This window comes from Lissotriton helveticus, chromosome 8, assembly GCF_964261635.1.
Source record: "Lissotriton helveticus chromosome 8, aLisHel1.1, whole genome shotgun sequence".
Lineage (NCBI taxonomy): Eukaryota > Metazoa > Chordata > Amphibia > Caudata > Salamandridae > Lissotriton > Lissotriton helveticus.
In genome coordinates this window covers 159498772-159511528 of record NC_136069.1, presented here as the reverse complement: position 1 = coordinate 159511528, position 12757 = coordinate 159498772, and the positions used below count along the sequence as shown (strand labels likewise).

Here is a 12757-nt window from a genome sequence, read left to right as displayed (position 1 = left end):
TTTTAACTAAAAGATATATAAAATATGCCTGCAAGAGGCACCATTTTATATCATTTCTGCACTTCCATCTTTAAAAGTTCACCAACTCAGTTCTCTGACTCTTTCAGAACATATGAGATGTGTGTGATTTTACACTCAAAGTGCTTCTAGTGACCTGGATGCAATTTCTAAATCTCATGCAGAGTAGATGCATTGCCCTGATAACCTTTTTCACAGAATCTTTCACACTGTCAAGCTTTAAATGGTTAGTATACATTTTAGACTGCACATGAGCTTGCCAGGAGTTTATGGAGGATTCTTAGAGATACAGCTCAGTGGTGCGACATCCCTCTTTACATGGCAGAGTTTGGCAGAATAGATGAGTTGTGCTCTAGGATGCAGATGGACACCTATTTTGAGATTCACAAAGTTTCTTATAACTTTAGACAGTAGTTTGGCAGTATCTGTCTTTTCTAGTAATTCAGGACACAGAGGTCTTGGACATCAGCATGTGACATTCAGATGGCCATTTAGGCCCAAAGTTGCAGAAGGAGCCTGACCCCTCCAGTCGTCCTCACGTTAGATGTAGGCTGTAGACTCCCTCCTATAACGGAATACTAGCTTCGTGGAGCAATATTCAGTGTTTTTCTGAGCTGCTCTTGCCAGCCCCCTCTGGCCTGGAAGAGCATGTCCTAGAGATGGATAGAAGTCGGTCTCCATCAGAAGAGGTGGGGAGAAAAGCAGAGGTGGGTAGGACTGTGATCAAAAGGAGGCATAGAATGGTTCTCACTGAGCTCGAACCCAGCAGTGAAAGCCTCCCTTTCTTATTCCCACATCAGGCACCTGTAGCCAGCACATCTCTGTATGGTGGGAGTTGGGCCCTCTGTGGTGAGACTATACCGATTCACTGGCTGGGCTGGGGCATGGCACACTATCACTGTTGTCAGTACTGCAGCGACTACCAGGTTAGAGGTGGGGTCAACAGGACACAATGGAAGTTGCTAGTACAAGATCCAATTCTCTTGCCACATTATCAGCTTGGCTTGAATGTAATGTGTTTCCAAGACCACCCAACAACACCAGGAGAGTGTCAATACATGCAGACAGGTCAATTAGGAGAGTCAGCAGGTAAGATATTTCACAAAGTGGTGAGTGGTCATAGCTGTTTTAAGAGCAGCAATCTTTTGGGCTCCTGCAAGCATATACGATTACTCTTCAAGCAGACCAGAAAACCAAAAATGTGAGCGTTCTTTTTCAGTTGTAAATTTGTTTGTCAGTCAGAATATCTTTATTCGACTTATTACAAGTCATACAAAGAAACGCATCTCTAATAAATTTGTTTGTCTATTGTTATCAATCTAGACTTGGAGATAAGTGCTTTGATAATTGCAATGTACAAGGACAATGTACTGTAACTCCAGTCCACTGAAGGGCCATGGTCACTTCTACTAAGTTGTGAATATTTATAGATCATGGGGAACAAGTGGAGAGTGGCACCTTCGCTAGACTTAGGCGGAAACCATCATTGTTATACAATGACCCTCATATCTTTTTTTACCGGAGAATTATATAGCGCAAACTTGACCCGAAGGTATCAGAGCGCTTTACATGAGCACCAGTTGTGTTACACCAGGACACATTCATTTTGTTTTTGGGTTAGGCACAGGTTGGTTAAGTGATTTGCCCAGAATCACAGGATGTTTAGCGTCGTTGACGAGACTCGAACCAGATTCCCCAGATTGGAGGTCGACCGCCCTAGCCGTTAGGCTATGTCCTCTTTTAGTTTTCGGTGTTCATCAACACCTCCATAATCACTGAACAGCAAGGAAGAGTTGTCCGGCCAGGAAGATACCTTTCCCTTTAACATGTTAAGGCAAAGTGATGAACTTAATACTTCCCAAAGTGCACTGATGGACAGGCCTCTGCACTAGGACCCTTCGCTGTACGAATTCTCATATGTGGTACCTAAAACTTAAGACAGGCAAAAGGAATGTAAATTCAATATGTCTAATAAAGAGCTACCTCTAAACTTCCTACGGACACTGTGTGGTGACCTTTTAAGGAACAAGAGACCTTGATGGGGGGTGGCTGGAGTAGTTTTAGAGCAAAGCTTATATAAACCATAAAGGGGATCCAGGAGCTGAAGATGATTTGGGGTCATTGGTGGTAGTAGATGAAAATCCTGAACCTTCTCAACCACCACCATCTCTGTCTCTAAGAGTTGCATGTATGCCGATGGTGAAGTGGCTGGATATGGTGCTGCCATGGAAAATATGTTAGTAAAGTCACTGCCTAGTTCCACCAGCCTTTGCATGTCTGGATAGGAGTCTTGCGGAGGAAGGTGAATGGAGGGATCAAAGAATTTCGAGAGAGAGTAATCATTAAAATACCATTTTCACACCCCATGAGAGGAGGTGGATCCACTTATTGAGTCAGACTGGGGTGGTGGCAGCACCTCGATATTCCGCTTGTGAAGGCGAGCAGATTGCGAAGGTTCTCCTCTGCTCTTTCCTGCATCCCACTGCATTACCGAGTCATTTTTTACTACATGCAATTGATTTTAATAATTGTGGTGTAATAATTCTGTGTCTTTTAAATACTTTTACAAACTATTGCGCTTCGAGATCTGGTCCCCCTGTGCCCCGTTCCACCGCGGCTTCCAGGTGCCGATTGTTTTGGAGGGCTAGGTCGGGCGCCATCTTGAGTGAGGCCCGGACCCTGCGGGACCCGAGTTAGCGGTCCAGCGGAGGGAGGGGTTTGGTCTACAAATAGATCTGGTGCTTGTGGGTCTGAGCGTTTGTTTGGGGTGGTGGCAGCACCTCGATATTCCGCTTGTGAAGGCGAGCAGATTGCGAGGGTTCTCATCTGCTCTTTCCTGCATCCCACTGCATTACCGAGTCATTTTTTACTACATGCAATTGATTTTAATAATTGTGGTGTAATAATTCTGTGTCTTTTAAATACTTTTACAAACTATTGTGCTTCGAGATCTGGTCCCCCTGTGCCCCGTTCCACCGCGGCTTCCAGGTGCCGATTGTTGTGGAGGGCTAGGTCGGGCGCCATCTTGAGTGAGGCCCGGACCCTGCGGGACCCGAGTTAGCGGTCCAGGGGAGGGGCTTGGTCTACAAATAGTCATGCACTTTAAGACGCGCAGCGGGCGCGCCGAAGGAGAGCCAAAGGAGGGCCCGTCTGTGCCCGTCCGTGTCCCGGACGTGCCCAGTGCCAGCCCCCCTGCCGGTGCCTCACGGATGCCCTATAGGACCACCGCCCGATACTCCCGTGATTACCTCATGGCACTGAAAGTCAGGACCTGTATGTGCAATGCTATATGGGAGGTGGCAGACAGTGCATCTCGGGTTTGTCATGCGTGTAATTTTCGCTTCCAACCCATTCTAAATCATCCTGCTCGAAGTCTTGCTGATTCCTCACTCATTAGAGCAGGTTTGATTAATGCAAGGTCACTGGTCAAGCATGCAGCAGATATTTTTGAACTGTTGAGTGAGAATCAGCTGGACCTACTTTTAATTACTGAAACCTGGCTTAATGAGACTTGCGCCCCATCGGTTGAACTTGCTATTCCATGGGGTTACAAAATTTCTAGGAATGATCGTCCACTGGGTAGAGGAGGCGGTATTGCTGCTGTCTATAGGGAACAATGGGCCTTTTCCCATGACCCTCAAGATCAGCTGGCTGACGCCGAGGTGCTCCATTTTTCTTTAGCATTTAATTCTCATTTTACACTGGTTTACCGGCCTCCGGGTTACGCTGGAAACTTTGTGGGGGCACTGGAAGAGGTTATAATCCCACGGGCTCTAAGATACTCTAGATATCTCCTCTTGGGGGATTTTAACATCCATGTTGATAGTTTGGACTCTCCGGAGGCTGCCCGCTTAAACGAGGCTCTCTCCATGGCCCAGCTAAAACAATGGGTTATGGCTCCCACTCACTCGGGTGGACATGTCCATGCTCTGGTATGCTCCAACTTCGACATTGACATGGCCTGCCCTGAGATAGTGACCTGGTCAGATCATAAGCTGATTAGGTTTGCTTGGTCTCTGACTATTTCTGCTGTGAACAGTCCTCAAGTTGCTCACGCACAGAAGATTAATCTATGGCCTGCCCTGAGATAGTGACCTGGTCAGATCATAAGCTGATTAGGTTTGCTTGGTCTCTGACTATTTCTGCTGAGAACAGTCCTCAAGTTGCTCACGCACAGAAGATTAATCTAGACATCCTGTCAGATTGTCTAGCCGCCTCCCGCCCACTACTTCCTTTAGAAATTGAGGCGGCAGTCAGTTCGTTTTACTCATGGGTGGAACATGAGACCGCTGCCTCTATTAATAAAGACCGGGTTTGTAGACTACGTACCACCCCTGGTTTTCTCATTCTCTCCGCGATCTCAAATCGGGTTGTAAGAAACTTGAACGGATCTGGAGACAAGCATATCTGCCTGAGGCAAAGAAGGATCTGCGGGTGGCGCAAAAAAAGTATTATGCGGCCATCAGATCTGCCAAAAGCTGCTATTATGCAGGGCGAATAATAAAGCTAATAACAGTAAGGACATTTTTACCATTGTAAAAAGCTTAGTTTCACCCTGTGCGGCTCAACCCCTGCTGCCCTCATCGGAGAAACGGTGTGAAGAGCTCTCTGTGTTTTTTGTTGAAAAAATTGTCAAAATTCAAGATGACTTGCTAATTGTTTGTAATGGCTTCCCCTCTCTCCTGGCGGCTCCCCCCCCTATGATGCCAGAACCCACAGAGCAGTTTGCTAACTTTGCTCTGTCATCGAAACTGGACATCGTCGCTGTCCTTGCGGCCTTAAAATCAGGATCCCCCTCTGACCCCTGTCCTGCTAGAGTCCTTGTGGGACTAGCGGAAATAGTTGGAAACGAGGTTACTCAGATTATTAACCTTTCTTTTCACACTGCAACCGTCCCGGCCTGTTGGAAGCAAGCAAAATTGCTTCCACTCCTGAAAAAAACCGGACTGGACCCTGCCGTCCCCTCCAATTTCCGGCCGATATCATTGCTGCCAGCTCTTGCCAAAATCTGCGAAAAGATTGCTTTCAATCAACTGGATAAGTTTGTTGAAACCACTCAGGCACTTCATCCAGCTCAATCTGGTTTCAGAGCGGCCTATAGCACCGAGACTGCCTTAGTTGAAATATCCGAGGCTATCCGGGAATGTTTGGACGGAGGTGGCAGAGCGGCTCTGATTTTATTAGACCTCTCTGCTGCCTTCGATACGGTACCCCACTCCCTTCTGCTTTCTAGACTAGCCGCTATTGGCATCACTGGTCCTGCATTTGACTGGTTGACATCATTTCTAGATAACAGGTCGCAACAAGTCTGGATGCCTCCCTTTGGTTCTTCCCCTAAGAAACTTACTACGGGAGTCCCACAGGGTTCCACTCTGAGCCCCCTGCTTTTTAACATTTATCTTACCCCTTTAATTTACCTTTCAGAACAGTTAGGGGCAAAAATTATGGCCTACGCCGACGATACCCAACTTTTGTTCACTTGGCCTAAGAATAATTTAGACACGTCGGCGGCCCAACTTTGCCTATCTTCTGTTTTCCAATGGTTAGCACTCGCCCAGCTAAAGTGTAACGAAAGTAAGTCTGAGATTTTGCTGCATGGCTCCTTTCCTGACAATTTTAGTGACCTCCTCTGGCCTGCTGACCTGCCCTGCCCTAAATCCATTGGCGGCCCTGCAAAAAATGTAGGAGTCTGGTTCGGAAATGACCTCAAATTCGAGGATCATTTTAAAAAACTTACGGGGTCTGTTTCTCCACTTTGAAAACTCTACATAGGTTTTTTCCCCTCCTCCCGAGAGAGGCCAAAGAGACTGTTATTCGCGCTCTGATACTCTCCAGGTTGGATTACGCGAACGGCCTGTTCTGTGGACTACCGGCCTATCTGATCCACCGTCTTTAGGTCATACAAAATGCCGCTGTGAGACTCCTGTTCAACATACCTAGATGCTCCAGTGTTCGCCTTCTACTTCGTGACCTCCATTGGCTCCCAGTTGCCCATAGGATTAGGTTTAAAATTCTTGTCCTTTCTTATCGTGCGGTTCATCAAATTGGCCCAGTTTACCCGAGGAAAAGGTTTTCCCTCTATGTCCCTAACCGCTCCCTCCGGTCGGCCAATTTGTGCCAAATGTCCGTGCCTAAATTTAAGTATTGCAGACTAGGCGGCCAATCCATCGCAGTCAGAGCCGCGAAAGCCTGGAATGATCTCCCCCTTCACATTAAAACAGCGCCTACCATCATTGTTTTTAAGAAAGCACTGAAGCCCCATCTTTTTAACAATACTCTGTAGGTCTCTTTCCTTTCTCTGTTATTCATTCCAGGAACTCCTTTGCTCTGCCTTCACTTTTCCGCGCCAGGATACTATTTTTTAGTAATAGAGCGCGCTACAAAAGCCTTTATAATAATAATTATTATAATATCCCATACAGACTAATATAGTTGGTTAGCTGTAGGCAGAGGCAGACATCCCACTTGCACTTCTTGCAAGCATGACAGCTTTATCCTCTCAACGGACTCATACATTTAATAGGAATGAGACTCCATCACTTGTCAGGCTCAAACTCAACAAGCAGGATTTTTCAGAAATAGGTACTCTTTACTCAGTGTTGCAACAGTCCCCATCAGTCACCCCGGCCTTCTGAAACTTGCTCACCAAAAACACTTGAGAAGAGAACAGAACTTTTTCTGATTGGAGAAACTGGAGAACTCATACCTAGGTGGAGAGATGAACTTGACCTAACAAACTAAAAGATTAGGAAGAAGAGGAAAGTGTTCCTGAAAGGCCTTCTGCTCTTTTCAATGACATTAGCACACAGATCTGGATGAAATAAGACACCTGAAACTGGGAAAAAGTGTTGATAAACCTGTGCCTAGCCAATGGTGCAGCCGGCCAGTGAGAGAGCTTCATAAGAAAACCTTTAGGTGGAAGACCTTGCTGGATACAAGAGGTGCTTGGTTTTTGAGAGCCAGCACTTGACCTAAAACTCCTCTTTCAGCTAAACATCTGGAGGATGATTTTCACTCTGCATACAAGTCAAGGTTTGTCATTATCCGAGTCTCTGATTTTTCACTACAGCAGCTCACTAAAATCCCTTTAGAACCCAATTTGCATCATGCAATGAACGTCTCATTTTCCTCATTGATTTGAGGTTAGATGTGTAAAGATACATTGAAATATATTGCTAAAAGACATAACTAACTCTACAATGAACATTTGTTCCTTAAAAAGCGAGAAAATGTGTACGATATTCACACTCAAAGTATGCACATCTGCAAAAATACCTTTGAAATCCCTGATATGATGATGGTGCTCTTCTTTCTTGGAGACTTGAGCGACTGCTTGGCAGATTCACGCAACTGTCTAATAGCGACTTCTGCAACGGGGTCTGTGCCATTTAACATCAAAAGCTCTAAGAATGAAAACACACAATCTCTTAGTTCAGTTAAGGCACTGCAAAATGATCTGTACTTCCTTACTAGAAAACATAATAGCTGCCAAGATTTCAGATTGCTTATGTGACATTTTCATAGTTTCAGTGTACTTATGAGTGACATTCAACGACTGAGTGACACTCTCACGGGCAAAATCGAGCAATAATTTCCATGGAAATAGTTAAATATCAGACCGCTGTTGGAACTGTGGCATAGGAAAAGGAGACCAGGCACACCTTATCTTCCACTGCACTAAAGTTAAAAAAAATTGGAAAAATGTAGTAGCCTTCATTAATAAGACACTAGGATGCACACTCAAAGAGGAGTTCGCCACAAGCACCACGGCAATTATAACAGCTAATGTAAAATCAAAACATGACAAATACCTCATTGACTTCCTACTAACAGCAGCTACGAAACTGGTACTCTCAAACTGGAAAGATACAGCCAAAGTCACATTCAAAGGCTGGATGAAATGGGTGACATACTTAAGAGGGGCTGACATGCAAGCGCTAAGAAACACGCCTTGGAGGAACCCCATCAGAGAGATGTGGACAAATCTGGACAGAGCCCTAGACCAATACGAACCCCCATGAACTAGAGGTGAAAATTTAAAAAAAAAAGGTGGAAAGACAGAGAAAGACACAGAGCACCTACGCATCATCTAATCCTATGAAGACCATCACACTATTTGTTTAGTGTTATATGTTACAACAGATAGAAACAAGGAAATAAATGTAACGTAATGTATAAATATGTACTGACCCTCAAGCAGCCACCTAACAGAGGCTGGGCGCCTTGTAACAAAAAGATAACCTGTGAAAGCTATACGTTTCATGTATATGTGTTTTGTTTATGTGTATATGTGCAGAAAAAAAGAAAAATATTTAAAAAAAAAATTTTTACATTGATTTGAGCAACAAGACACTAAGACCTTGAAACTGCTGCTAAGGAGCCAGAAATGGAATGCCCCTAACCCAGAGAGTTTCACTTCAGTTATAAAATATGCAATGTATTATTAAAGTACATATGTACCTACAGTCAAGACCAAGTACAACACCTTCCTAACTAGATAAAACTATCAACGTCAAACATCAGAATGACAGACATCACTGACTCACTATTTCAGAGCTGGTATTAGTGCAACAATGATTTTTGGCTCCTACCTGGACCTCCAATTTTCACGGAGTGTCAGAGCACTGTACATCACACACATTATAGAAAGACAGTGAGTCTTTTGTGGGTAATTAATTCTAGGAAATGTTATATAGCACAATGAGTATTGCGAGGCGTGGGAATGAGTATCACAAGTCACCCGTACTAATAGGCAGTATATGTTAACACTGTCTGGTCTAGAGGAGGACAAACTCAGGATTTAAAACGTACCACAGTGGTTGGGGTTGGCTTTACAAATAAGATTGCATTTCAACCCAAACTAACCCCTTTCAGCAAAAGAATGATAACAAGACTCAGCTGGGAAAAAACAGAACATTGCAATATGTATATATAGCTGCTCAGACTTGAGCCTTTTCAGTTATTTCAGGAATGTTCCCGATTTTGGTGGCTGTTCTTCCACAGCCACCAAACTAAAAGAAAAGAGCAAAGCTTGAAAAGCTTTAAAAAGGGCTCAGCTCGTCATGAGCGTACGAGAGGTGTACCTCATGACGAGCTGAGCTCGTCATGAGCGTCGAAGGGGTTAACAAGTGGGCTTTCAATTACAAACTTGCTTCTCCTCCCCTGTTGTCACAGCGCAGCACATTCGGAGGGATAACCTCATAAGAATCGACTGCATATATTCTACAAATCCAAACATTTGTTCACCTTAGACGGCACGCAGTTTGCGCCTTGCCAGCAAAGGGTGCTTGCAGTGTAACACTGGTGACCCAAGGTGACGGTACAGCCGCCCGGCCAGGCTTGCATTCGTGCCCCACCCCGGAAACACATCAGAAGGCACCGAAATTCATGGGATGCTGGGTTGAACCTGCTTTCAGTTTATTGACGACACCACTAGTAAGTGGATTTATGTGGCACAGGGAGGACTGGCATGAGCTCAGCTCCAATTTTCTTTATTTTTTATTAACATGACATCCGCATCTTGGCCACACCAGGGTTACTTTATTTTCATCTAGGATGTCAACTAGTTAATTGTGACCATAGCAGAACAAATGAGCCTCAGGCTCGGATGGCCGAGCGTTCTGCCTTTATTTTGTTCAAATAAACTCTGTGCCTCATGATTTCATAAAGTTGGAGGAGTTCCAATTAAGAGTGCCTAATGCATTTCAATGCGGTGTTGCGGTCACCTGCATTAAAATTTGTTAGTCTAAACCAGATGTGTGGTACTTGGTGGGGCTGTTTATTGGTGCTGTGAAATTAGCTGGAAGTGCTGTCCTCAATGCAGTTTTCATAGCAAAGCTGCATCAATGCAACAACACAAATCGGCATGCATTATGACAGAAAACACGTTAGGGATCAGAAATCGAGGAAAACCGGGGAGCCCAGTTTCAAGACAATGGTATCAAATGTACGGTTTCCATTTTCTAGGGGTATTTCTATAGATAATTTTTTTTAAACATAACTATTGATTTTTTAATTGGTATTATACATATTACACTGAGTGAATCATCAGTAAGACTAAGGAAAAGAATGACATTCTTGTCAAAATAAGTTTCCACCAACTAACCGGTGGCCATATATATGCATACAGAAATCGCAAATATTGATTTGCCTATAAAATAAGCAGAGCGAGTACCAAAAAAGGAAATAAAGAATTCAGATCAATTGCCTAGGCAAACAATCGAATAGTATAAAAATAAAACAAACTTGTGATTTTCTGTTAGTCTTCTAACTACAATTCTACAACAAAAATAAGAACACCCCCTCCCTCCGGTTCTCTGATCCATTAGTTTACACAGTAACGTTTTATGAGATTGTGGTCCCACAAGCAACAAATTAATACCAAGCATACACAGTCATATGTACATTTATTTTGATACATATCTATACACTTTGGCTGGGGGGTCTAGTGCTCGCACTACAGGACTGCAGAGCCTACGGCTATTTAATATGGCCTCCATACAGGCGCGCAGCGTGGTTGCGCAGCGGGAGCGCAGGTGGAGCGCAGGTGGAGCGCCGGAGGTGCGCCAGAGGTAAGCCCGTTTGCGCCCGTTCGCGCACGGGACGCGCCGGGGGCCGGACGGGCCGCCTCTGGACACACTGGTGCCCCCTCTCATTTGTACACCCGCGAGGAGCTTCTGAGTCTTAACTCGGGCTATGCCAGCACTCTGAAGGACAACGCCTCTACCAAGCATCCCGCAGCCGTTTCCTGCAGCTTGCTGAACGTGCGCTCGCTCGTTAAACATTGCGACGAAATCGCCCTACTTATAGAGTCCCAGAATATGGACATATTGTTCATGACAGAGACTTGGACATCATCCTCCAGCTCTGTGGAATTGGGGTTTGTGTGCCCCCCGGGCTTTAAAATAGTGCATACTCCTAGAGAGGGAGGTAGAGGAGGCGGATTTGGCATTATATTTAGACAGACTTTACATCTTGTTCAGCACAACGTGAAAGCCATTGCTGGGTGTGAAACACTGGCCTTCTCCATTAAGGATTCAGGTGGGGTGATACTCACAGGCCTGTTATGTTATAGACCTCCGGCTGGCCCACTCCTGAGCTCATTGATTTGATATACGATCTCGCCCATTCCCACACAAAAATGATGGTGTTGGGGGACTTCAATCTGTACTCAGAGGGCTCAACTAAATCGGCCCACGAAGATCTCGTAGAAGCCTGTATTAACATCGAGTTACATCAATTAGTACTATCTAAAACCCATGCAAAGGGCCATATACTTGACCTTCTTTTTGCGGAGCCCGGGACGACCTCCATCCGGGATGTTCTACCGCAGTGCTGGACGGACCATGCTCTTGTTCAGTTCTCCCATGTGTGCACTAGCATCCCGCTGGAAAGAGTGAGTGCTACGGGCACGAGAACGGGGAGACTGTGGTCTAGGCTCCTTAGACAAGCCGTCCCGCCCTCTTTGTTGCCTGATGGCTTTGTGTTGGGAGCGAGTGTGGACGAGAGTTATGAGACTCTCTGCCAGAAAATCTCCACATCACTGGACGCCGTGGCCCCGAAAAGGAAAATTAAAGATAGACCCAATCTTGTTATGCCATGGTACTCGGAAGATCTCAGGCAGCTCAAGCTACAATGCAAACGGGCTGAGCGTACCTGGAGGAAACAGTACCTGGAATCGCACAGGGTCCTCTTTAGGCAAGTTTTGGCACGTTATAAGACCAAGATCAAGCAGGCCAAAGCCAGCTTTCTAGAAAGCTCCCTGCTGGCAGCGGGCAATAAATCCCAGGCCTTATTTAAGATCGTAAAGGACCTGGCTCACCCCGGATGTACTAAAAACACCATTCCGGCCTCACAAGATCTTTGCGATCAACTAGCACTAGCCTTTGAGGAGAAGATCACCAGCATTTTAAACAACCTCCCTTCTTCAACTGGGAGTACTTCACATGATTCCATCTTGCCCGAGAATGAGAAGGAGCGCACTACATCGGCAGAGCTAAACACGTTCCCGCTTCCATCGTTTGAGGACTTTTGTTCATTGGCTGACGGGGTGTCCTCTGGTTCTCCTTTGGACCCTTTACCACCCAGATTCTGGAAACACTGTCGTGATGAGCTGTTTCCACCACTGTTTCTTACATGCTGTCAGTCGCTCACCACGGCACGGGTACCAGACTGTTGGAAATTGGCGGTGGTTTCCCCACTGCTAAAAAAGGAGAACCTGGATCCCACATGTCCAGCTAATTTTAGGCCCATCTCCCTCCTGCCACTTCCGATCAAGATCCTAGAGAAACTGGCCACAAAACACCTATCCAACTTTCTCGAGCAGAACGACCGCTTGGATGTGGCTCAGTTTGGGTTTCGACCGGCACAAGGGACAGAGTCAGCTTTGGTGTCCGTTCTAGACGATCTTCGGACGCGGGCCGACATGGGCCAGGCAACCTTTCTAGTACTGCTTGACATGTCGGCCGCGTTCGACACGGTCAACCATGTGACTTTGATCAGGAGACTGTCAGAGGCGGGGGTGTCTGGCTCGGCCCTTGAATGGTTGGTATCTTATCTTGAGCAAAGACACCAGGTAGTTGCACTACCACCCTACCAATCTAACATCAAGAGGGTAGGCCAGGGAGTTCCCCAGGGCTCGGCCATCAGCCCCATTCTTTTCAACCTGTACCTCTGGCCGTTAATCACACTGATCAAGTCCTTTGGCATCACGGTCACTAATTATGCTGACGACACCCAG

The 12757-nt window shown here is 45.7% G+C and overlaps 1 protein-coding gene across 1 annotated transcript in view; it reads right to left on the bottom strand.

Annotated features, from left to right (window-relative positions):
* Positions 1–12757, bottom strand: part of C2CD2 (C2 calcium dependent domain containing 2) — a 434056-nt gene that overhangs the window by 60795 nt on the left and 360504 nt on the right. The window contains exon 12 of the mRNA XM_078656804.1: positions 7294–7421. Within this exon, the coding sequence (XP_078512930.1) occupies positions 7294–7421 (128 nt within the window). The remainder of the gene's footprint in view (positions 1–7293; positions 7422–12757) is intronic.